The 23,091-nt window shown below is 65.5% G+C and overlaps 2 protein-coding genes across 5 annotated transcripts in view; one reads left to right on the top strand and one right to left on the bottom strand.

Moving 5' to 3' along the window:
• PIEZO1 (piezo type mechanosensitive ion channel component 1) overlaps positions 1-17,959 on the top strand; it is a 23,891-nt gene extending 5,932 nt beyond the window's left edge. The window contains exons 2-51 of one of the 3 annotated variants that reach the window (XM_053952412.1): positions 103-198; positions 1,315-1,437; positions 1,754-1,796; positions 1,887-2,037; positions 2,828-2,966; positions 3,503-3,716; positions 3,870-4,035; positions 4,243-4,329; positions 4,412-4,484; positions 4,612-4,703; positions 4,786-5,046; positions 5,118-5,229; positions 5,332-5,510; positions 5,585-5,733; positions 5,933-6,112; positions 6,190-6,278; positions 7,006-7,163; positions 7,239-7,415; positions 7,510-7,635; positions 7,804-8,004; positions 8,111-8,315; positions 8,425-8,529; positions 9,085-9,238; positions 9,836-10,079; positions 10,157-10,253; positions 10,343-10,511; positions 10,588-10,677; positions 10,796-10,875; positions 11,077-11,148; positions 11,562-11,659; positions 11,741-11,837; positions 12,088-12,162; positions 12,255-12,427; positions 12,512-12,628; positions 12,748-12,845; positions 12,928-13,186; positions 13,265-13,453; positions 14,053-14,320; positions 14,448-14,544; positions 14,629-14,776; positions 14,949-15,079; positions 15,200-15,358; positions 15,436-15,583; positions 15,690-15,878; positions 15,962-16,054; positions 16,166-16,338; positions 16,415-16,537; positions 16,621-16,700; positions 16,927-17,122; positions 17,209-17,959. In XM_053952412.1, the coding sequence (XP_053808387.1) occupies positions 103-198; positions 1,315-1,437; positions 1,754-1,796; positions 1,887-2,037; positions 2,828-2,966; positions 3,503-3,716; positions 3,870-4,035; positions 4,243-4,329; positions 4,412-4,484; positions 4,612-4,703; positions 4,786-5,046; positions 5,118-5,229; positions 5,332-5,510; positions 5,585-5,733; positions 5,933-6,112; positions 6,190-6,278; positions 7,006-7,163; positions 7,239-7,415; positions 7,510-7,635; positions 7,804-8,004; positions 8,111-8,315; positions 8,425-8,529; positions 9,085-9,238; positions 9,836-10,079; positions 10,157-10,253; positions 10,343-10,511; positions 10,588-10,677; positions 10,796-10,875; positions 11,077-11,148; positions 11,562-11,659; positions 11,741-11,837; positions 12,088-12,162; positions 12,255-12,427; positions 12,512-12,628; positions 12,748-12,845; positions 12,928-13,186; positions 13,265-13,453; positions 14,053-14,320; positions 14,448-14,544; positions 14,629-14,776; positions 14,949-15,079; positions 15,200-15,358; positions 15,436-15,583; positions 15,690-15,878; positions 15,962-16,054; positions 16,166-16,338; positions 16,415-16,537; positions 16,621-16,700; positions 16,927-17,122; positions 17,209-17,458 (7,193 nt within the window). In that variant the 3' untranslated portion in view covers positions 17,459-17,959. Of the gene's footprint in view, positions 1-102; positions 199-1,314; positions 1,438-1,753; positions 1,797-1,886; positions 2,038-2,827; positions 2,967-3,502; positions 3,717-3,869; positions 4,036-4,242; positions 4,330-4,411; positions 4,485-4,611; positions 4,704-4,785; positions 5,047-5,117; positions 5,230-5,331; positions 5,511-5,584; positions 5,734-5,932; positions 6,113-6,189; positions 6,279-7,005; positions 7,164-7,238; positions 7,416-7,509; positions 7,636-7,803; positions 8,005-8,110; positions 8,316-8,424; positions 8,530-9,084; positions 9,239-9,835; positions 10,080-10,156; positions 10,254-10,342; positions 10,512-10,587; positions 10,678-10,795; positions 10,876-11,076; positions 11,149-11,561; positions 11,660-11,740; positions 11,838-12,087; positions 12,163-12,254; positions 12,428-12,511; positions 12,629-12,747; positions 12,846-12,927; positions 13,187-13,264; positions 13,454-14,052; positions 14,321-14,447; positions 14,545-14,628; positions 14,777-14,864; positions 15,080-15,199; positions 15,359-15,435; positions 15,584-15,689; positions 15,879-15,961; positions 16,055-16,165; positions 16,339-16,414; positions 16,538-16,620; positions 16,701-16,926; positions 17,123-17,208 lie in introns of all 3 variants that reach the window. The other 2 variants (XM_053952410.1, XM_053952411.1) reach the window with 2 other exon arrangements.
• CTU2 (cytosolic thiouridylase subunit 2) lies at positions 17,829-23,091 on the bottom strand. 2 transcript variants are annotated; one of them, XM_053952445.1, is made up of 15 exons: positions 22,732-23,091; positions 22,521-22,595; positions 21,367-21,445; positions 21,231-21,290; positions 21,051-21,111; positions 19,940-20,049; positions 19,574-19,857; positions 19,357-19,492; positions 19,126-19,257; positions 18,929-19,020; positions 18,757-18,848; positions 18,623-18,674; positions 18,457-18,523; positions 18,317-18,375; positions 17,829-18,239 (listed from the first exon to the last, which is right to left on the bottom strand). In XM_053952445.1, exons 1-15 carry the CDS (start codon positions 22,866-22,868, stop codon positions 18,200-18,202), a joined length of 1,476 nt encoding a protein of 491 aa, XP_053808420.1. In that variant the 5' UTR covers positions 22,869-23,091; the 3' UTR covers positions 17,829-18,199. The 2 variants fall into 2 exon arrangements, with proteins under 2 accessions (XP_053808420.1, XP_053808421.1); XM_053952446.1 differs by having other exon boundaries at positions 22,789-23,091.

The following is a 23,091-nucleotide window of genomic DNA, read 5'->3' as shown; positions in this document are numbered from 1 at the left end:
TCTTTTGGGCATCCCCGTGGTGGTGGTGGGGGGGGGGGGGTGCAGCTGTGAGCCCTCCCTGTGCCACATCCCTGTCACTAACCCTTGTCCCTCTGTCCCCAGCCTGCCTTTTCCGCTACAACGTCCTGTCCCTGGTGTACCTGCTCTTCCTGCTGCTCCTGCCCTGGTTCCCGGGGCCCTCCCCGCGCTTCACCACAGGTAAGGGGCTCCCCTGGGGGTGCAGGGCTGGGATGGGGTGGGGTGGGCAGCAGGGCAGCTGCCACCCCCCCCCGCCGCGGGCACCTTCGCTGCGGTTTCGCCCCGGCTGGGCAGCGTGGCTCCGTGTGGAGCCTCTCTCTGTTAATTATAGCCCAGCGGGGCTATTAATAGCCCTCGTGCCCCAGAGCGGCCGGTTTGGAGCCTTATTAACCAAAAACCTCAGGGCTGGGCTGTGCGGGGCACACCACGAGCAGCCCCTCCGCCCTGCCCGGGGCTGCTGGGGCGTCGTGGTGGCCTCGGGGGTCACCCACAGCGGGGCAGGTGCCCGTAGCCCCCCTGTGCCCGGCTCTGACCCCACCCCCAGCGCCTGGCACGGCCACAGCTAAAAGCTTTACCCTCTGAATATTTCATGGGCTCGCACGGCCCCGGATCCCGGCACTGCCGAGAGCCTTTGCCTGGATTTACAGGAAAAAACAAGGGGAGGGAAAGCTGTTGGCCCGGGGCCGCCCCCAGGCCAGCTCGCAGCTGTGGTGGGCTCGCTGCCCACCCCACCCCCTGGCCAGGAAAACGGGCACAGGGCCCGGAGAGCCGGGTGGGATGGGGGCACGGCTGCAGCTGGTGGAAGGGCTGACGGGGTTTGGACTGGGGGGGACCCCTGGAGCCCTCCCACGGGGTGTTCCAGCAGGGATGGGGACCCCTGGAGCCCTCCCACGGGACGTTCCAGCAGGGATGGGGACCCCTGGAGCCCTCCCACGGGGTGTTCCAGCAGGGATGGGGACCCCTGGAGCCCTCCCACGGGGTGTTCCAGCAGGAATGGGGACCCCTGGAGCCCTCCCACGGGGTGTTCCAGCAGGGATGGGGACCCCCTGGGTCCCAGCAGGGCCAGGGAGGTGCCAGCTGGGGCTGCAGGCACATGGAGGGTGGTCCTGGGCTTTGGCTCTTGGGTTGCCCTCGGGCTGTGCTGGGTGAGGGCAAAGCCTTGGTGGGATCCCGACCCTGGGGCAGAGCCCTGGAATCTCTGGGCACAGTGCTCCCTTCCCAGCTCTTCCTGAGTGTCCCTGCTGGGGTTACTGGTGTCCTTGGCTGGTGGGTGGCAGCTTTGCCCGTGTCTCACAGGTCACACCAGCCGCATCCTCAAAGCTCTCCTGGGGACCAGCATCCTCTTCCTCCTCGCCCACCTGGTTTTCCAGATATGCCTGTACACGCTGCCCATCCTGGACCACCTGCTGGGGCCCAGCTGTGAGTAGGGGGTGCCCGTGCCCACCCTCACCCACCCACCCACAGCCCTGTGCTGCCCTGGGGCTGCACCCTGGGGTAACGTGTGGGACCCATCCTGCCGGTGCTGGGGGGGCTGCTGGGGCTCTGCAGGGTCCCAGCCACGTGCCACCTCTGGGGACATCCCGTGCCATGCCGGGGTGTCTGCTGGGTGCCCCCTGCACTGGGCAAGAGCCTGTCCTGCACTGCCATGGATGGCAGTGCTCTCCCCGTGGTGGGGGGTGCTCAGTGCCTGCCCACGCGGGGTCTGCCCCGCTCAGTGCCCCCCTCCTCCCCACAGGCAGCTCCTGGGAGGTCCTTTTTCGGCACATTGGGGTCACCAGGTAAGGGCACCCTGACCTGTGGGGCTGGGGGTTGGCAGTGGCTGGGGGGGGGTCACCCCTGAGCCCTCCCCTGCCCCGCTGTCCCCCCAGGCTGGAGTTGAGTGACATTCCCAACTCGGTGCGGCTGGTGGCACCCGACGTTGGCATCCTGCTGGTGTCGTCCCTGTCCTTGTGCCTGTGCCACCGCCTCAGCCCTGCCACCTTCAGAGGGAATCCTGAGCCCCTGGAGTCCTCTGAGTTGGTGAGAGCCACCCCCACTGCCATGGGGACATCCCACCATCCACATCCCACCGGGCCCTTGCCAGCCTGTCTGGCTGGTCCCTGTCCCTTCCCCGGGCACAGCCTGGGGCTTGGCATGGGGCCATCCCCAGTGGCAGGGGACCCAGTTTGGGGCAGTTTTGGCCAGGTTGGAGGGCTTGGTCATTGTCACACAGTTCAGGGTGACTCAGCCACGGAGGAGCGCCCATGTTTGCTCTGGCATTGCCACAGGGATCGTGGCAAAGAGCCGGGACAGTGGGGTGGGCAGTTGTGGGGTGGGCAGTTGTGGGGTGGGCAGTTGTGGGGTGCTGGCCCCCAGCTCGAGCTCGCTGGTGCAGGGCTGGGTGCTGTGCCATGCCAGCCCCAGCTGGCAGTGCCAGCAGCTCACTGTGGGGACACTGTGCTTGTGGCACCCGTGGCAGAGCCACCCCCAGCTCTGGGGCTCCCCAGCAGCCCCGGCCGTGGTGCCTGGCTCCGGCCGTGCCGGGCCGCGAGCGGAGCAGCGGCCGGCGCGGATGCCTTTGCCGTGAGCCCGGGAGGGAGCCTGGAAAAAAGCTTCAGTGCTGGGAACCCGGCTCCCGGAGCCAAGAACAACAGCCGCCCTGTGGAGGCGCTTTCCAGGCGGCTGACGAGATAAACACGGCCAGGTGCCGGGCACTGAGCCCGCCTGGCCGGCCACCCCTGCCCTCCGCAGAGTGGGGAAACTGAGGCACGGCCAGGAGCTGCCCGGAATCGGGTCGTGGAGCTCACAGCGCCCTGGTTTTCCCTGGCAGAGGGAGGAGAAGGATGCGGGGCGGCAGCGGCGCGCGGCGCACAGGGACACGCGGCTGCGGAGCCGGCTGCGGGACAAGGCTCACTCCCTGCTCTGGGAGGCTGGCAAGGGCCTGGCCATCCTGCTGCTGGCCCTGGCAGGTGGGCACGGCGTGGGGGGGGGGGACATGGGGGGCTGTGCTGCTGGGGAGGAGGCTTGGTGCAAGGTGGGGGTGCTCGGTCCAGGGTGGTTGTGACGCTCGGGTCCGAGGGAAAGCGTGCCTGGGGCATGGAGGGAGGGATGCTTGGTCCAGAGGAAAAACAGTCCAAGGAGAAGGGATGCTTGGTCTAAGGGGGGAGAACGTTCAATCCAAGGCAGAAATCTCAGTCCAGGGGAGAGCTGTTCACTCTGAGGGCCAAATGCTTGCCCTGTGGAGGAAGAGATGCTTGGTCTGATGCTCCGTCCAAGGAGGGAGGATGCTCATTCCAGGCAGGAGCGATGCGTGGTCTGAGGACTGATTTAGAGTCCAAAGGAGAAAAGCTTGGACCAAGGTGGAAAACTCGGTGCAAGGGGAAGGGATGCTTGATCTGAGGAGGAATGCTGGGTGCTGTGGGGTGCTCTCAGCCCAGTGGGGTGCTGCTCGGTCCAGGGGGCTGCCGGGCTGTGCACTGACCGCCCGTGGGGCGCTGCTCCCCAGGGATCACCCTGCCCTCCGCCTCCTCCAGCGTCTACTTCCTGCTCTTCATGGGGCTGTGCACGTGGTGGGCCTGTCACCTCCCCACCAGCCACCAGGCCTTCAACGTCCTCTGCGTCCTCGTGGGCATCTACAGCGCCTGCCACCTGCTGTGCCTCTATGCCTACCAGACCCCCTTCGTCCAGGGGGTCTTCCCGCCCCCCACCATCTGGGCACGGTGAGTCCCTGGGGAGGGAGCTGTGACCGGCTGAGCTGCCCTGTCCCAGCCTGGGGAGAGCAGGCAGAGCATCCCTCTGGTGCCAGCGCAGCGATGGGACCCTGGCTCCTGGTCCTGGCTGGGGGGTTGATGCCACCTCCTCTGTCCCCACAGGGTGTTCGGCTTCAAGGACATCATCCTGTACTACAACTGCTCCCAGCCCAACACCCTGGAGCTCAACAACAGCTACCCCTGGTTCGTCTACGCCAACCCTGGCATCCTGCTCCTGCTCTACTACACCGTGGCCACCCTGGTGAAGCTGCGCTGGCGGGACACCAAGGTGAGGGGCTGCAGGACTGAGCCAGGCCCGGGTGGTGACAGCGGTGACAGTGGTGACGATGTGCCTGGCTGCAGCCGGCCCTGGCGCAAGGGAGGTGGGGGGCAGTGGGGTGCCCACAGTGTGGGGTGCCTTGGCAGGGGGCTGGGGCACGGTCCATGTGCCCAGTGGTGGCATTGGGTGCCCTGATCTGGCTCCTGCCCCTCGCAGAGAACCGTGGCACCGGCGCGGCCGAGGGACCTGGTGGAGCTGGAGAGCTGGCCCCAGGACACTGATCGTGTGGCCGAGGACACCAAGGTGGGTTTCAGGGGGGAGCTGTGCAGGGAATGGGTGCGGGATGGGGGTGCCAGGGTGGGCTCTGAGCCCTCTCTGCCCTCAGCCCATGCTGTGCCCCAACACCGGGAAGCCGAGCGCCAGCAACGAGAACTGCACCATCCACACCTTGAGCGCACGTAAGGCTGACCCCAGCCCCTCCCCACACCCCACCTGCAGCCCGGGGGTGCTCTGTGCTCCCTCTCCCCACACCCTGCCTGGGTCCCGGGGTGCGGGGGGGCCTCACATTCCCTCTCCCCATGCCAGGCAGGAGGCATCCGGCGGCGTGGCTGCCCCTGCACGCCCTGGGCCACGTCCTCATGAAGCAGAGCTACGTGTCCGCCCTCATCGCCATGATGGTAAAGAGCTGGGAGGGGACGCGGCCCCGGGGAGGGGACGCAGCCGTGGTGGCCCGAGCCCTCATCGTCCCTGCGCCCGCAGGTGTGGAGCATCTCCTACCACAGCTGGCTGACCTTCGTGCTGCTGCTCTGGGCGTGCCTGATCTGGACGGTGCGGAACCGCCGGCACTTCGCCATGCTCTGCTCGCCCTTCCTGGTGCTCTACGCCGTCGCCCTGTGCAGCCTGCAGTACGTGTGGGCCATGGACGTGGTGCCCGAGCTGCCCACCCACATCAGCTTCATGCGGCTGCAGCCGCTGGGGCTGGTGCACCCCAGCTACCCCTGCATGGCCCTGGGGGCCAAGGTGAGCGTGGCACTGTCCCGCCCCTGTCCTGCCAGCGCCCGGCTGTGCCCGCTCACCGCCTGTCCCCGCAGCTCCTGTTCACCCTCACCTTCTGGATGCTGCTGCGGCGCTTCGTTACGGAGAAGGTGCTAACGAGGAGGGCCCCGGCCACGCCGCTCCTGGAGGTGTCTGTCACTGACACGGGTGAGGGCTCCCGGCGTCACCCACGCTGTGCCACGCTGAGCACCCCACAGCGGTGAGGGGGGTGCCCCCGCCCGGCTCCTGCAGCCCCTCTGTGCCCCACAGAGGCCAGCCAGATGCGGGACGTGCTGCAGAAGCTGGGGGAGGTGGTGTGGAACTTCTTCGTCAAGTTCTGGTTCCTGGTCTGCGCTGCCAAGTTCATCGTGGTGACCTTTGCTGGCCGCCTCGTCGTCTACAAGATCGTCTACATGCTCCTCTTCCTCCTCTGCCTCATCCTGTTCCAGGTAGAGAGGCTAGGAACCCCTTGGGGTCCTGTGCCATCCCCAGGGTGGCCCTGCTGATGTCCCTGTCCCCGCAGGTGTACTACAGCCTGTGGCGCAAGGTGCTCAAGGGTTTTTGGTGGCTGGTGGTGGCCTACACCATGCTGGTGCTCATCGTCACCTACACCTACCAGTTCGAGGACTTCCCCATGTACTGGAGGAACCTCACAGGCCTCACCGATGACCAGTGAGTGTCCCCCTCCCCGCTGTGGGGTCCCTGCTGGCACCAGCCCTGAGGTGGCACCAGGGCATGGCCGAGGGCTGGGTTGCACATGGGGAAACCGAGGCACGCAGCAGGTTGGCGTTGATCCCCGGCGCGGGGGCTCGGTGCCTGGTTGGGGTGGGATGGGTGAGACCCCGTGCTGACCCTCCTGTCCCCCATGCAGGCTGAGCGACATGGGCCTGGAGCAGTTCAGCGTCTCCAAGCTCTTCTCCAGCATCCTCATCTTGGGTTTCTTCCTCCTGGCCTGCATCCTCCAGCTCCACTACTTCCACGAGCCCTTCATGCTCATCACTGACCTGCAGCGCGTCCGCCCCCCCTCTCCAGCCCCCTGCCACATCCCCAGGTAGCAGCCGGTGCTGGGTGACCCCCACCCCTGCACCCCGAGCCCCCCATCCCTGCTCTGAGCCCCCTTTCCCACAGGTCCGAGGAGCTGCACGGGAGCCGCCTGCTGCGGGACGCCGCCGCTGCCGAGACCGCCCAGTCCCGAGAGCCGGACACCACGTCCCTGGGTACAGGGCAGGGGTGGGGCATGGCTGGGAGAGGGTGTCCTCCAGCCCAGGGGGGACCTGGGAGGGTAGGGAGATGGATTTGGGTTGATAGCCGAGTGTGGGAGGGTATGGAGGTGGATTGGGGCATCCTCCAAGCCTGGAAGAGACTTTGAGGGTATGGATTGGGGTGTCCTTCAAGCCTGGGAGGGTGTGGGGATGGACTGGGATGTCCCCTGAGCCAGGAGGGGGCTGGGAGGGCGTGGGGGTGGATTGGGGTGTCCTGAAAGCCTGGGAGGGTGTGGGGGTGGATTGGGGTGTCCTTCAAGCCTGGGAGGGTGTGGGGGTGGATTGGGGTGTCCTTCAAGCCTGGGAGGGTGTGGGGGTGGATTGGGGTGTCCTTCAAGCCTGGGAGGGTGTGGGGATGGACTGGGATGTCCCCTGAGCCAGGAGGGGGCTGGGAGGGCGTGGGGGTGGATTGGGGTGTTCTGAAAGCCAGGGTTGGGACCAGCGTAGTGCAGGGATTTATTGGGGTCTCCTCCAAGCCTGGAAGGAGGAGGATCCCCTGCAGGGATGGATCGGGATGCCCTCTGAGCCAGGAAGAGGCTGGAGGTTGCAGGGACGGATTGGGCTGTTCTGCAGGAGTGGAGGGGTTGTGGGAACGGATCGGGGAGGACGCAGGGGATGGGTTGGGGTGTCCTGAGAGCCAGCGAGGCTGTTGGGGGTGTCCATGAGGGTCCGTGCCCCACAGTGTCCAACAAATGGGGGCTGGTGCTGGAGCGCCTGGTCGTGCTGGGCCGGACCTTCTCGGACACGGTGACGCGCGGGGAGGTCTTCACGAGGCGCCTGCTGGAGCTCCACGTCGTCAAGATGGTGGCTCTCTACACTGTCTGGGTGGCCCTGGAGGAGGTACCCCTGGGGCTGCGGGGGTTGTGGGGGGCTCAGCCTGGGCCCCCCGAGGTGCTGATGTGGCCTCTGCCCCAGGTCTCGGTGATGAACTTCTTGCTGGTGCTGCTGTGGGCCCTGGCCATGCCCTACTGCCGCTTCCGCCACATGGCCTCGTGCCTCTCCACCGTCTGGACCTGCATCATCATCGTCTGCAAGATGCTCTACCAGCTCGAGGTCGTGGACCCCCGCGAGTACTTCAGCAACTGCACCCAGGTGTGCCCAGCGGGGCCGGATCTTGGGGGGCTCCCTGGCTGGAGGGGGGGGCCGAGGGGCGCTGACCCACCCCCCCGGCGCTCCCCTTTTGCAGCCCCTACCCAACGGCACCAACCTGACCCCAGAGGAGCTGGGCAACTCCACGCTGTACCGTGGCCCCGTGGACCCTGCCAACTGGTTCGGCATCCGCAAGGGCTTCCCCAACTGGGGATACGTCAAGGTGGGCACGGGGACACTGTGGGGACCGCCTGGAGGGGGTTCTTGGCTTCACGCCGTGGCCCTGAGCATCTCTTCTGAGAACCTGGAGAGATGCTGTTTGCAAGGACCGCCACGGTGGGGGGGGTCCTTGGCTTCACGCCGTGGCCCTGAGCGTCCCCTGTCCCCCCAGAACCACCTGCAGGTGCTGCTGCTGCTGGTGTTCGAGGCCGTGGTGTACCGGCGCCAGCAGTACCACCGCAAGCGGCACCAGCTGGTGGCCCCCGTCACCGAGACCGTCTTCGAGGACATCTCCCGCGAGCACCTCGACCTCGGCCTCGTCAGCTGCGCCAAATACTTCATCAACTACTTCTACTACAAGTTTGGCTTGGAGGTGGCAGCGTGGGCCTCGTGCTGGGCGGGGGGGGGGGGGGGGGGGGGTCCCAGTGCTCGCAGCATCCCCGGTGCTGAGCCCCGGGCCCCCCCCCCCGCACCCCCAGATCTGCTTCCTGATGATCGTGAACGTGATCGGGCAGCGGATGAACTTCCTGGTGATCCTGCACGGCTGCTGGCTCGTGGTGATGCTGACGCGGCGGCGGCGCGCGGCCATCGCCCGCCTCTGGCCCAAGTACTGCCTCTTCCTCGTCGTCTTCTTCCTCTACCAGTACCTGCTGTGCCTGGGGATGCCGCCCGCCCTCTGCATGGGTAAGGGGCACGGGGGGGGCACCCCACCTTTCTGTGGGGCGCCGTTGGCCTGCCCTGGGAAGGGGCTGGAGGAGAGGCCTGGCACTGATGGTGCCCCCCGCCCCCCCAGACTATCCGTGGCGCTGGAGCCATAGCATTCCCCTCAACTCGGCGCTCGTCAAGTGGCTCTACCTGCCCGACTTCTTCCAGGCTCCCAAATCCACCAACCTCATCAGTGAGTAGCCCCCCTGCCCATGGGGTGCCCTGTCCCCCTACTCCAGCCCTTGACAGTCCCCTGCTCATGGGGTGACAGCCCATGGCAGCCCCCTGGCCCCCCACCTCTGTGCCCATGGGGTGCCCTGTCCCCCTACTCCAGCCCCCCCAGCCTCTGGGACCTCCCCAGCCATTGTTTGTGTCCATCCTCCATCCAGGACGGGGGGAGGACAGGCAGGAGGGGTGGAGGAGCTTTAAGAGCCCCACTCCTTTGGAGACAGAGCTTAAATGACACACACCCCCGTTGGAGAAGGAGTCGTGGCAAACCCCACCCCTTTTTGGGTGACCTTAATTGTTTTGCCACCCCCTTTTGGCAAAAGGAGGGGCCTGGAGAGATCCACACTGGGTTAAAGAGGAGGTGGGGCCGGGGAGAGCCGCACCTGCCCGGAGGGAATTAACCAGCTCCCCATCCTGGGCAGGACGGGGATGCCCCATGCCTGGGGGCAGGGTTTGGTGGGGTGGGGGGTAGCAGCATTTTGGGGGAGCCCGCGGCCCGGGCTGAGCCGTGTTCCCCCAGATGACTTCATGCTGCTGCTGTGCGCGGCGCAGCAGTGGCGCGTGTTCGAGGCCGAGCGCTCCGAGCCGTGGCTGCGGGCGGCCGGGGACAACTCCGACCGGCTGGACCGGGAGCAGGAGCACCACAACCCCACCCCAAACTTCATCTACTGCAAGTGGGTGCCCCCGGCACAGCACCCCCCCCCCCCCTCCACCGGGGCTGGGGCCACGGGAATGGGATCCCCTGCGGGCAGTGAGGGGGGCGCTCCTCTGGGATGGCATCCCTGGGGGTATGGAGGGGATGGGACCCAGCTGGGATGAGACCCCTTGGGGTGTGGACACAATGGAATCACACCCTTGGAATTCCAGCCTTGGGATGCCAAACTTTGGGGTATGGACAGGATGGGTGGAACCCTTTGGGGTAGGGACAAGATGAGATCCCACCTTTGGATGGCAAATCCCCTGGAATGGGATTGAGGTGTGGGTAGGATGGGACCTGCTGGGGGCTGGGATCCTCTGGGATGGGACTGGAACCCCTCTGGGCCAGGGTCCCTTTGGACATGACCCCCCTGATGGCCGGAGCAGGGACACCCTGAGGCTCTTCTGGAAGGAGATGAGGTGGTCCAGGACGCCCCTGGTGATGGTGCCAGACCCTCACAAGCTTTGTGCCATAAACTGGGACAAAGCCCTTTGACCCCATGATAGGACTGGTGGGGGGACTGGGACCGTGCTGGGAAGGGACAAGGCCCCTGCTCTGACCACTCCACCCGCAGGTCCTACCTGGACATGGTGAAGGTGGTGGTGTTCCAGTACCTCTTCTGGGTCGTCCTGGTGGTGGTTTTCATCACCGGTGCCAACCGCATCAGCCTCTTCGGCCTGGGCTACGTGCTGGCCTGCTTCTACCTGCTGCTCTCGGGCACGGCCATGCTGCGCAAGCCGGCCCGCGCCCGCCTCGCGCTCTGGGACTGCCTCATCCTCTACAACATCACCGTCATCGTCTCCAAAAACATGCTGTCGGTGCGTTGTGATCCACCTGCTTCTCCTCGGGTCGCCCGGGGTGGTGACAGAGCCCTGAGTGCCCTCTGTGCCCGCAGCTGCTGTCCTGCGTCTTCGTGCAGCAAATGCAGAGCAGGTTCTGCTGGGTGATCCAGCTCTTCAGCCTCGTCTGCACCGTCAAGGGCTACTACGACCGTGAGTTGCTGGTCTGGGGGCGATCTGGTGCGCTTGGGGCTGCAGGTTTTTGGGCTGCTGCCTGACCTGCCTGCGCCTCTGCCCGCCAGCCAAGGCGATGCCCAAGGACCACGACTGCATGCTGCCCGTGGAGGAGGCCGGCATCATATGGGACAGCATCTGCTTCTTCTTCCTCCTGCTCCAGCGCCGCATCTTCCTCAGCTCCTACTACTTGCACGTCATGTGGAACCTCCAAGCCTCTGCCCTGCAGGCTTCCAGGTGCGATTGAGGTCCTGGAGGGTCCCCATGAGTGCTGGGGGCCCCCCCCGACCCTCCCACTGTCCCTGTCCCCCAGGGGCGTGGCGCTGTTCAAGGCCAGCATCATGAAGAGCCTGCGCTCGCACCAGCGAGCCGAGAGGAAGTCTCTGGACCAGCTGAAGCGGCAGTGAGTGGGTTTTGGGGGCCACTGGGACCCCTCTCCCTGCACCTTGGGACACCCCTGCTTATGGGGTGCCCCGGGGGGGTCTTGGGGGAGCGGGCTCTGCAGCATCCTCTGCCTCCAGGATGGAGCGGATCCGAGCCAAGCAGCAGAAGTACCGCCCGGAGTGGGCCACCAGCCCGGGGCAGGAGGGGGCCAGAGCAGGTGAGAGCCGAGGAGGGGGGGGGTCCCTCCCGTGTCCCCAACCCCTCTGCGGACACACGGGTGGCACCGCGACCCTTCTCCAGCGCCCATCCTGGTGGAGCCCTGTGCAGCACTGTGGTGACCCCGAGCGCCCCGAGCGCCTCCCAGGCGGGGTGGGTGCCCTGAGTGGGGCCGTTCTCAGCCCCGTGTGCCGTCCCACAGCGCCCGGCGGCCCGGCAGACCCGTCCCGGCAGAGGGAGCGCTGGTGGCGGCCATGGTTAGACCACGCCGCAGGTACAGCCCCCGGCACGGGGCCGTGACGGGGCTCAGCCCCTCGGAGAGGGGACCACTAACACCCGCAGGGGCGCTGGTGGCACTGCTTGGCCAGGGTGACACCCTGCATGTCCCCCGTCCCCAGGCTCGGCCGCAGAGCACTAACCACGGCTTCTCTGCTCCCCAGCACTAACGGGGTGTTGGACTGGGGGTGCCAGGCTGGGTTTGGGGTCGCTGACGCCGGTCAGCTCCGAACGCTGGCGCCGGAGGGACGCCGCTTTGGGGACGTGGCAGTTGAGTCGTCGGCTTTGATGTCCCCCTGGGTGTCCTCGGTGCCAGGCAGCGCCCTGGGAGATGGCAGCGGGGACAGCCTGGGGTGTGACACCCCTGCCACGGCCCTGGCTGTGCCCTGACAGCCTGTGCCCCCCCGGCAGTGCTGCACTCCGGGGAATACTTCCTCTTCGAGTCGGACAGTGAGGAGGAGGAGGAGGTGCAGGAGGAGCCGCAGCCGGGGAGGCCGAGCGCCTTCCAGGTGAGCGGGGCTGGGGGACTGCAGAGCAGCCGGAGGGCTGGCAGTGTCCCCGGGGTGCTGATGGCCCCTGTCCCCCTCCAGCTCGCCTACCAGGCCTGGGTGACCAACACCAGGACGGTGCTGCGGCAGCAGGAGCAGCCCGAGCAGCCACGGCCTCCCAGCACCGACAGCGCTGCAGGTGGGTGTGACACCCCAAAAAAAAATTCGGGCTGGGGGGCAGGAGGGGACACAGCCCTGCCTGGCGCCCACTGTGTGCCCAGTGTGTGGGGAGACTCTCTGGTGGCTACAGCGGGGTTTGGCACAAGCTGTGCAGCTCCTTTGGTGCCCACCCTGGTTTTTAAGGCGGATGTGGGGGCATAGGGGATGGGGTGGTGGATGGGAGAGCCCCAAAAATGATGCTCATCCTTCCCTGGGGTCTGACCTTTGAGGGGACGGCGCAAGGAGAGAGGTGGAGGCTGCCGAGGGGGCTGAAAGCCAGGAGGAAGAGAACGTGGAAAGTTCTGGTAGGTGGGCAGCAGGACTGCAGCGCAGGGGGGTGCTGGGGAGGTCTGAGAGGGCACCAGTGACCCCTCCACCCCTCTTTTTGCCCTGGCAGAGCACAGCAACGTCTTGCAGCGGGCACTGAACACGCTGAGGTTCCTGTGGCTGCTGTGCCAGGCCCTGGTGGACGGGCTGACCCAGTGGCTGGACACCCACACCCGGGAGCACACGGACATGTCCCAGGTCCTGTGCCTCGAGAGATTTGTCATGGCACAGCGGCTGGCCAAGGTGAGCCCGCGGGGGGGGACACCGGGGCGCCGGGGGGGGGGTGGGTGGCAGCCTGCAGTGGCACTGACGTCCTGCCTGCCCCAGGGAGAGGAGATAAACGAGGAGTTCCCGGATGAGCTCTACGAGCCCGAGGAGTTCCCGCAGGAGCCGAGCCCGCCCGGCTCCTTGGCTGCCGATTCCCAGAGCGGCGCTTCCAGGCAGGTGCATAGATACCCCCGAGGGGGCCGCTGGCAGTGCCACAGGTGGGGCTGGGGGCTCGTCCCTGTCCCTGTGTCATCCCCGGCGGGTGCCTAAGAGCTGCCCCTTCCTCCAGCAGCCAGGAGCAGGTGACGAGCCTGGAGGACGTGGCTGAGGCTCAGCAGTTCCTGGCCGTTCCCCAGCAGCGCAGGAGGACTGCCAGTGAGCTCCTCAAGAGCAGGTGAATGTGGGGACACGGGGACAGCAGGATGGGGACGGGGGGTGGCGGGGGGGGGGGCTCACCCCAGCCCTGCATCCTGCAGGAGGTTTTATGTCTCCGAGCTGGAGCAGTCGGAGCAGTTCTACCAATCCCACAACCGGTTCCTGAAGCTGCTGCTGGCCGGGTACCGCTGCGTCACCGGCCACTCCGAGCTGCTCTGTTACTTCACCATCATCCTCAACAACATGGTCACCGGCTCCGTCATCTCCCTCTGCCTGCCCATCCTCATCTTCCTCTGGGCCATGCTTTCCATCCCCCGGCCCACCAAGCGCTTCTGGATGACCGCCATCATCTTCACCGAGGTGGGCAGGGGGTGGCCAGTGAAGGGACGATGCCAGCCGGCCCCCGCTGCCACCCACTGACCCCAGCGTCCCCCACAGATGACGGTGGTGGTGAAATACCTCTTCCAGTTCGGCTTCTTCCCCTGGAATGGCTACATCACCCTGCTGCGCCACGAGGGCAAGCCCTTCTTCCCACCACGCATCCTGGGCTTGGAGAAGTCTGTCCACTACATCAAGTATGACCTCCTGCAGCTCCTGGCCCTCTTCTTCCATCGCTCCCTGCTGCTGGTGAGCCCTGGGCCGTGGGTGGGTGTTGTAAATGCAGGTGAACCCGGTGGGAAGAAATGCTGATGTGTGACTCCAGCTCAGAAGGCTGAATGATTTCTTTATTATAACTATGCTAGAATACATTAATATACTATTTAACGGAGATACTAAAACTGCCTATCTACTTCTTCTAACTACTATATCTATCTCACTCACAACTCAGGACCCTCTCGTGAGAGTCTAAACACAGGTGGGTTGGATTGGCCATCAGGCTCAAACAATCCTCACTAGAATCTAATCAAGCAATCACCCCTGGTGAACAATTCTCCAAACACATTCCATATGAGAAAAACAAGGAGCAGAAATAGAAATTGTTTTCTCTTTCTTCTCTCTGTGTTTCTCTATGAAAAAGTCTTGAGAGAGAGAAGAATGTGCTTTACCACAGGTGGGCATCTGGGGGGAGCTGGAGCTGCTCCTGGGGGCTCCAGGCAGAACCCAGCGGGTGCTGGGTGCTCTGCCGTGGTTTCCCACCAGTGCTGGTGGGAGATGATGCTGCAGGATGGGGAGTGAGGTGTGTGGGGCTGGGGGGCAGCAGGACCCCTGACCGTGTCCCTCCGCAGTCCTATGGGCTGTGGGAGAAGACGACGGACGAGAAGCGGGAGAGCAAGGAAGGGGAGGAGAAGCCGGATGAAGCCGTGTCCCCGCCATCGGCGGTGGCTGAGGAAGGGCTGGAGGCTCCAGCCCAGCCAGGAGCACTGGGAGCAGCCACGGGGCTGGAGCTGGAGCCAGAGGGCGAGTCCGTGGAGCAGGAAGGGGGGACCGAGGCCACGCAGCTTCGCTTCAGGAGGAAGCAGGGGAGGAAGACACTGGAGGTGGTTCCAGCAGAAGGTGAGCACCAGTTCCCAGCCCTCGTGCCCTGCTGAGGAGCGAGGCTGGCACCCCCAGGGTGCTGGGGTCGGGCAGGATGCGGCCCTGCAGGACTCTGGGTGTCACCCACGCTGTGCCTCACTTCAAGGGGAGGAGGAAGAGGAGGAGGAAGTGTCAGAAGAGAGCCACGCTCACAGGAAGCTGAAGGCGTTTGGCTTGCGGGTCAAGGGCTTCTTCCTCACCAAGTGAGTCGTGGCGGTGCTGGTTGGGGTGGGGGTGCGGTGCCAGTCACCTGTCCCCCGTGTCCCCCGTGTCCCCTGTCCCTGCAGGGCACAGAACATGTACCAGCCGGTGTGCAAGTTCTTCCGGAACATCCTGGACACACAGAGCCACGCAGCCACCGACGTCTACGCCTACATGTTCCTGGCTGATGTGGTGGACTTCATCATCATCATCTTCGGCTTCTGGGCCTTTGGGGTGAGCGGGGAGTCCCACCGGGCCCTGACTGTCCTGCTTCCACCACGGGGTGAGGCTGGGCCACACGCTGACCTCTCCTGCACCCCAGAAACACACGGTGGCTGCCGACATCACCTCCTCGCTGTCGGAAAACCAAGTGCCGGAGGCTTTCCTTTTCATGATGCTCTTCCAGTTCAGCACCATGGTCATCGACCGCGCGCTCTACCTCCGCAAGATGGTGCTGGGCAAGCTCATCTTCCAGGTCACCCTGGTCTTTGGCATCCACGTCTGGATGTTCTTCATCCTGCCCTACGTCACCCAAAGGTACGTCCCAAAGGATTCCCCGCCACGGCACAGCGTGGCCCTCGCGTGGCACCTGGGTGTCCCCGAGCCCACGTGGTGGCCCCCGGCTGGTGGCTGAAGGGTGACACGTCCCTCCCGCAGGTCGTTCCGCCACAACACGGTGGCCCAGCTGTGGTACTTTGTGAAGTGCATCTACTTCGGACTGTCGGCCTACCAGATCCGCTGTGGCTACCCCACCCGCATCCTGGGCAACTTCCTCACCAAGAAATACAACCACCTCAACCTCTTCCTCTTCCAGGGGTACGGCACGGGGCCACGGGGAGCTCTGGGGCAGCCTGAGGGTGCCCTACCACTGCCCTCTCCCCGTGTCCCCACAGGTTCCGCCTCGTGCCCTTCCTGGTGGAGCTGCGGGCCGTCATGGACTGGGTGTGGACGGACACCACGCTGTCCCTCTCCAACTGGATGTGTGTGGAGGACATCTACGCCAACATCTTCATCATCAAGTGCAGCCGGGAGACTGAGAAGGTAGGTCCCCTACGCCGGGAAGGGTCCCTCACTAAACCCCTCTTGGGAGCTTGTTGGGGTCCCCCTGAGCCCACCCTCCACCGTGTGCTGTCTCCCCCCGCCCCAGAAATACCCCCAGCCCAAGGGGCAGAAGAAGAAGAAGGTGGTGAAGTACGGCATGGGCGGCCTCATCATCCTCTTCCTCGTGGGCATCATCTGGTTCCCGCTGCTCTTCATGTCCCTGGTGCGCTCCGTGGTGGGCGTCATCAACCACCCCATCGATGTCACCGTCAACCTCAAGATAGGGGGGTACGAGGTGAGCATGTGGGGCTGGGTGTTGGGGTGCCCAGATGGGACCCCAGGGTGCCCTGCCTGGCTGATGTCCCCCTGTCCCCACAGCCTCTGTTCAGCACGAGCTCCCAGCAGCAATACATCCAGCCCTTCACCTCCGAGGAATACGACGACCTCACCAAAGAGTTCGAGAGCGAGCCGGTAAATCCCCCCCGCCCCACCCCAAAAAAATCCCTGCTGGCTGCCCGGGGCAGGGGCTGGCAGAGCCCCCAGGGCAGGGCTGAGCCGTGTTCCCCCCACCCCGTGTGGCAGCTGGCCATGCAGTTCGTCAGCCTCTACAGCATGGAGGACATCGTGACCGCCCGCATCGAGGGCAGCTCGGGCTCGCTGTGGAGCATCAGCCCCCCCAGCCGCGAGCAGATGCGGCTGGAGCTGCTGAACGGCTCCTCTGACATCACCCTGCACCTCACCTGGATCTTCCAGAGGTACCTCGGGCACGGCCAGGGAGGAGCCAGCCCTGCCTGCACCCCCCTGCCCACACTGAGCCTCTCGTGCCCGCAGGGACCTGAGCAAGGGGGGCACGGTGGAGAACGCCTACGGCAAACACGACACCGACCTGGAGCCCGGCGCGCCCCAGCGCCTGGAGCTGGCCCAGATGCTGGATGGCACCAGGGATAAGCCCGTGTGAGTGTCCCCTGAAGGGTGGCTGGACCCCTGTGCTCAGTGGGATGGTGTAACCCCCCCCTTATCACTCCACTTTCTTGCAGGGAATTGCCAAACCTCTTCCCCAGATACATCCGGGCGCCCACCGGCCTCGAAGCCGAACCTATCAAGCAGCTGCTGCCAAGTAGGTCCCAGCGTGTCCCCAACACTGGGTGCCACCTCTCTGAAGAGAGGGAGGACATGAGTCCCAGTGTGTCCCTCCCTAAAACATCAGTGCTGGGAGCACACCAGTAGCCCTGATGGTGCCAGCCCCTGCGGACAGTGAGGACGCGATTCCCCCCCCAAAAAAAAATCGTCCTTAAGAGCACAGCAGCCACTGTGCCGTGCCCTGACGGTGTCACCCTCTCCAGATGACGTGGAGAGCTACCTGGACGTGGAGGTGCAGCTGAAACGGGAGCACAGGGGCTCTGGCCCTGGGGAGCACTTTGTGGAGTGGTGGGTGCTGAGGCAGAAGGACGCCCCAGCCCACGAGGGCAACATCCTCCCCATGGTCATCTTCAACGACAAAGTCAGCCCCCCCAGCCTGGGCTTCCTGGCTGGCTACGGGTACGTGGAGGGTGCCAGGGTGTGTGTGGGGGGGGGATCCGTAGGGAATTGCTGGTGGGATCCAGGACGTGCCCCCACTCTTGCAGGATCATGGGGCTCTACGTGTCCATCGTGCTGGTGATCGGCAAGTTCGTGCGGGGCTTCTTCAGCGAGATCTCCCACTCCATCATGTTCGAGGAGCTGCCCTACGTGGATCGCATCCTGAAGCTGTGCCAGGACATCTTCCTGGTGCGGGAGACGGGCGAGCTGGAGCTGGAGGAGGAGCTCTACGCCAAGCTCATCTTCCTCTACCGCTCGCCCGAGACCATGATCAAGTGGACACGGGAGAAGAATTAAGGGGAAGGGGCTCCAGCCGCCCCCCTGACAGGGACATCACCGCCAATGCCTTAAGCAGCCCCCGCAGCTGGGGCCGCATCCCGGCCCGGGAGGCAGTGGGATGTGGGGTTCTGGGCACAGATGTTTTTCTGGAGGTTTTTCTTACGTTGCTTTGAAGCTGTCCGACCTGCACAGACCACGTTGTGCCTTCCCGGGAAGGGGGGGGACAGGAGGTGGCCCCCCCACCCACTGGGCACCCCTGGCTGCCAGGTGGGGATGGGGGGGGGTCCAAGAGCCAGCCCGTGCCCCCTCCCTGCCCCAGCTCCAGAACCAGGTTGAACTCAAGCAATAGCCCCCCGCCCCCAGCTCCAGGATGGGGGTCCTGGGTTGTGGCCCCCCCCAAGTTTGAGGGGGTCTGGCAGCCCCAGTTGGACTTTAGACACTTGTGACTTTGGGTTTGGTTTTTTTTAATAATTCAAATGTTTTATTTATACAGATACCGAATAAAACAAACTTGAGGCCTCCCTGGCTGACAGGCAGCTGGGGCAGGGCGGTGGGGGGGACCAGGGACCTGAACCCCAGCCCCCTGTAAATGGGGATGGGGACTCTCCCTGCCCCTGGCTGGCACAGAAATGGGGTATAAAAGCAGCTGCCTGGGCGTCACGAGTCCTCAGCAACCTCTGGGGTCTCCCTGAGGAGCGGCACCGGCCCCAGCAGTGCCACAGTGGGATGGGGGTGTGTCCCCAGCTGTCCCCAAGCCCCTCAGCTCTCGCTGGGCTCCTGGTTCTGCTCCATCTCTGCTCTGCAAGGGACAGACGCTGGATGGACACGGCCTCGGGGGGCAGAGCAGGCGGGGAGGGACCCCCCCAGCCCCGGTACCTGCGGATCCTGCGCTGGCCCTCGGCGCGCACGTAGGGTGGCAGTGTGTCAAGGGGACCCTGCACGAGAGGGGCCGTGAGCCTGGGGACCCCCACCAGCCCCGAGAACCACCCCCCCCGCCCTGCACCCCAAAACCTCACCAGCTCCTTGAAGGTGAGGCGGCAGCTGTAGCACAGCAGGGGGATGTAGGCAGCTTTGCTCTCAACCCTGTGGGACAGGGACGGGGACAGGGACACTCAGTGGTGCCACCGTGGTGGCCTGGGAGCGGCTGTGGAATCCCGGAACGCCCCCAGCCCACGTGCTCACCCTGCTGCTGGCTCCTCCAAGATCAGCGTGGGCTCCAGAGCCAGCTCCTCCTCTGTAAGAGCCAGGGGGTCGCTGAGGGGTGCATGGCTGCTCCCCAACTCCCCCGAGCCCCCCCCAGTGCCCTCCCCACTCACCCCCATAGGTGTCCAGGCCGCAGAGGCAGAGGAGGCAGCGCTGGGACTCGCTGCTGGCCTTGGCTGGCTCCGGGCTCAGCTTCTCCCCAGTCCTGCAGCCAAAATGGGGGTTGTGGGTGCACCCCAATCCCCACCCACACCCCCAGTAGCCCCCCTGACCCCCCCCCCGTACCGGTACACGGTGCTGATGGTGGAGGGGAACTCCTCCTGCAGCCCCAGCAGGAAGCGCTCGACCAGCTGGTGGATGCTGGGCTTCTCCCGGCGCTGTGGGAACCGACAGGGAGGGCAGGGCAGCACCGGGGGTCCCGTCCCTGCCACAGGGACACCCCCCCCCCCCACCGTGGGCTCCCCACCACGGGAACCCCCTACCTTGGTGAAGAGCGGTGGCACGACGACGGAGGGGACGCCGAAGAAGAAGTTGTAGAAGGCGATCTCCTTGGCCGTGTAGTCCCGCATGGGTCTCACCACCATCACGTCACCGTGGCGCCGGTCCGTGAAGCCCTGCGGGTGCCGGGCTGCCAGGGGACTGTGCCACCCCCAAGCCATGCCCCCGTGGCATCGTGTCACCCCTCGGTGTGCGGGCGCCCGCCCCCAGCTCACCGTGTCCACGGCGAGGAAGGCGCCGCGGCCCAGGGAGAGGTTGGTGAGGAGCTTGACGGCCACGCGCGTGAGGCTCTCGCCCATCATCACCTTGGCGTAGCCCCTGTCCCGGGCCGTCTGCACGATCAGGTGGGTCCTGGGGACGAGGCGACAGCGGATCAGAGCCACCCTGCCCAGCTGGCATCGGTGCTGGCACTCGGCAGGGCCAGCCCCTCACCGCAGCATCTCCAGCAGCTCCTCCCGCGCCGTCGCCGTCGCCGCGGCCTCGAAGCAGCGGAGCAGCTCCTGGGTTTGGGCGGCGTCCGGCAGGCGGGGGGTGGCCGGGGGTCCTGCTGGCGTGTCCGGGGCGCTGTGACCAGGCAGAGAGGTGCCACTGTCCCCGTCCTGCCGCTGCTGCTGGATGAAGCTGTCCACAGCCTCCTTGTAGGAAGGGCCGGACGTGCCGGACGTGCCGGCGCGCTCCGGCCCCGGCTGTAAGATGGATGGGGGCAGCTCCAGCGCCTGCGGGGCAGAGAGGGATACGGGGGAAGTTGTCCCAGTGTGTCCCCTCACCTCGGCACCTGTCCCCATGTCACCCCAATACCTCCTCCAGGTGGATCAGGTGGTAGGGGAAGCCGGTGGCCTGCAGCAGGGTCTCCATCTGGGCCAGGGTCTGCTCCCGCTGCTCCGGGCTCTGCCTGCGCACGGCTCCCTCTGGAAGGCAGGGGGGCAGTGCCAGGGCTGCTGCCACATTCCCAGCCCCATTCCTGGAGCAGGGGGGCAGTGCCAGGGCTGCTGCCACATTCCCAGCCCCATTCCTGGAGCAGGGGGGCAGTGCCAGGGCTGCTGCCACATTCCCAGCCCCGTTCCTGGGGCCAGGGGGGCAGTGCCAGGGCTGCTGCCACATTCCCAGCCCCGTTCCTGGGGCCAGGGGGGGCAGCACCCCGGCCCTGGCACAGTACAGGGGACACTGTGCTGGGAGTCGGTAACGGGGCAGGGAGTGGGGCTAGGAATGTGCAAGGAATGGGCAGCAGGGCTGGGAATGGGGTACAGAATGGACAGCGGGGCTGCAAAGGGGACAGGGAACAGGTAAGGGGGACAGGGAACAGGCAGTGGGGCAGGAAATGGGGCAGGAACAGGCAACAAGGCTGGAATGGGGAGTGAGGCAGGGAACAGGCAGCAGGACAGGGAATGGGCTGGGAATGGGCAGTTGGACACAGAGCAGGGAATGGGCAGTTGGACAGGAGCAGGGAATGGGGCTGGAATGGGGCTGGGATGGGGCTGGGATGGGCAGCTGGACAGGAGCAGGGAATGGGGCTGGAATGGGGCTGGACAGGAACAGGGAATGGGGCTGGAATGGGGCTGGACAGGAACAGGGAATGGGGCTGGAATGGGGCTGGACAGGAGCAGGGAATGGGGCTGGGATGGGCAGTTTTACAGGAGCAGGGAATGGGGCTGGGATGGGCAGTTTTACAGGAGCAGGGAATGGGGATGGGATGGGCAGTTTTACAGGAGCAGGGAATGGGGCTGGGATGGGCAGTTTTACAGGAGCAGGGAATGGGGCTGGGATGGGCAGTTTTACAGGAGCAGGGAATGGGGATGGGATGGGCAGTTTTACAGGAGCAGGGAATGGGGCTGGGATGGGCAGTTTTACAGGAGCAGGGAATGGGGCTGGGATGGGCAGTTTTACAGGAGCAGCAGCGAGGCTCCCTCACCCTCAACGTAGACGAGGCCGGGGACGAAGCGGAGCCTCTTGGCCGCCTCCCGGCTGAGCCCCTGCAGAGGAGCGGGGTGAGGAGTGGGGTGAGGAGTGGGGTGAGGAGTGGGGTGAGGAGTGGGGTGAGGGGAGAACGAGCCGTGCTCCCCCCGATTTCCCCCTGAACCCCCACTCTCACCTCCTGCACCTGCCGGACCATGGCACTGGAGGCCGGGCCCCCCGACACTGCCAGCAGCACCTGGGGGGACAGCGGGGATGGTCACCAGCCCTGGGGCCACCTCGGGGTCCCCTGGCCGGGTCCCCCCCGCCGGTACCTTCTCTCCCGGGAAGATGACGCGGTTCTTGCCCAGCATGGCACGGAACTTGTGCACGAAGTACTCGCGGAAGCAGCCGCTGGGGGACGCGGGGACACGGGGACTCCCGAGCCACGGGCTGTGCTGGCACCCCCTGGTCCCGCATCCCCGCACCCCAAAGTCCCCCCGATGTCCCCCAGACCAGCGTCCCGGAGAACAGCGTCCTCAGGCCCCGACATCCCAGAGATCCCGTGAGCCACATCCCCCAAGGTTGCTGTCCCCCCTCCTCTGTGTCCTCAGCGCTCAGTGTCCCCAAGCCTTGATGTTGTTTGGCCGCGATGTCCCCAAACCTTGAAGTCCCAGAGATCCCATGTCCCCGGCCCCAACAACCCAATGCTCCAGACACAACGTCCCTGAGAACAAATGTCCCCAATCCCTGATGTCCCCAAGACCCAAAGCTCCCCAGCCTCCACCCTCTGGAGACTCAAAGACCCCAAGTTCTGATGTCCCCAAGCCCCAATGTCCCCAGTTTCTGATGTCCCCAGTTTCTGATGTCCCAAAGCCTCAATGTCCCAAAGCCTCGATGTCCCTAGTTTCTGATGTCCCCCGTTTGTGATGTCCCCCATTTCTGATGTCCTCAGTTTCTGATGTCCCCAAGCTCTGATGTTCCCAAGTTCTGATGTCCCCCAGCCCCGATGTCCCCAAGCCCTGATGTCCCAAATTTCTGATGTCCCCAGTTTCTGATGTCCCCAATTTCTGCTGTCCCCCAGTTTCTGATGTCCCCAGTTTCTGATGTCCCCAAGCCTCGATGTCCCCAGTTTCTGATGTCCCCCATTTCTGATGTCCCCCAGCCCCAATGTCCCCAAGCCCTGATGTCCCCAAGTTCTGATGTCCCCATTTCTGATGTCCCCAGTTTCTGATGTCCCCCAGCCCAAATGTCCCCCATTTCTGATGTCCCCATTTCTGATGTCCCCCATTTCTGATGTCCCCAGCCCCGCTGTCCCCATGCCCTGATGTCCCCAATTTCTGATGTCCCCAGTTTCTGATGTCCCCAGTTTATGATGTCCCAAAGCCTCGATGTCCCCCCTTTCTGATGTCCCCCATTTCTGATGTCCCCATTTCTGCTGTCCCCCATTTCTGATGTCCCCAGCCCCGCTGTCCCCGCGGTCTCTCACCGGCAGAAGGGGTCCCCGACGCGGATGACGAGCGCGGCCGTGCCCTGCCCGCACTTCATGCACGTTCGGGGGTGGCTGCGGGGACACGGCCGGTCACCGGGGACACCGGGACCCGACCCCCGGCAGCGGTCCCGGTCCCCGGGCTGCACCGGGGATGTTACCGGGGCAGCACCGAGAGATGATCCCGGGGGGGGGATGCCCGGGGGAATACCGGGGGGTACCGGGAGCGGCCCCGGGGGTCCATTCCGAGGCCGGACCGGACTCACACCTGTCTGCCGGTGCGCGGTGGCGCCGCGGCGGATCCGTGTCCGCCCCGCAGCCACCACCGCCGCCCGCCGCGTCGCACATGGCGGCGCCACTGGGTTCCGGTGGATTCCGGTGAGTCCCGGTAGGTCCCGGTTGGTCCCGGTCGGTCCCGGTGAGTCTCGGGGGGGTCTTGCTCGGCTCGGGCCTCGTTCGGCTCTCACTCGGCTCCGCTCGGCTCCGCTCGGCTCCCGCTCGGCTCCCGCTCGGCTCCGCTCGGCCCGCGCTCGGCCCGCGCTCGGCTCCGCTCGGCCCGCACTCGGCTCCG

Source organism: Vidua chalybeata, chromosome 11 (genome assembly GCF_026979565.1).
Source record: "Vidua chalybeata isolate OUT-0048 chromosome 11, bVidCha1 merged haplotype, whole genome shotgun sequence".
NCBI lineage: Eukaryota > Metazoa > Chordata > Aves > Passeriformes > Viduidae > Vidua > Vidua chalybeata.
This window is presented reverse-complemented; position numbering and strand designations above follow the sequence as displayed.

Coding starts and splice junctions, on each gene's coding strand:
- CTU2 (XM_053952445.1), bottom strand. CDS start 22,868: ATGTGCGACGCGGCGGGCGGCGGTGGTGGCTGCGGGGCGGACACGGAT. Junction 21,291..21,366: donor TCATCTTCCCGGGAGAGAAG/GTACCGGCGGGG, acceptor CTGTCCCCCCAG/GTGCTGCTGGCAGTGTCGGG. Junction 18,240..18,316: donor GGCCAGCGCAGGATCCGCAG/GTACCGGGGCTG, acceptor TGTCCCTTGCAG/AGCAGAGATGGAGCAGAACC.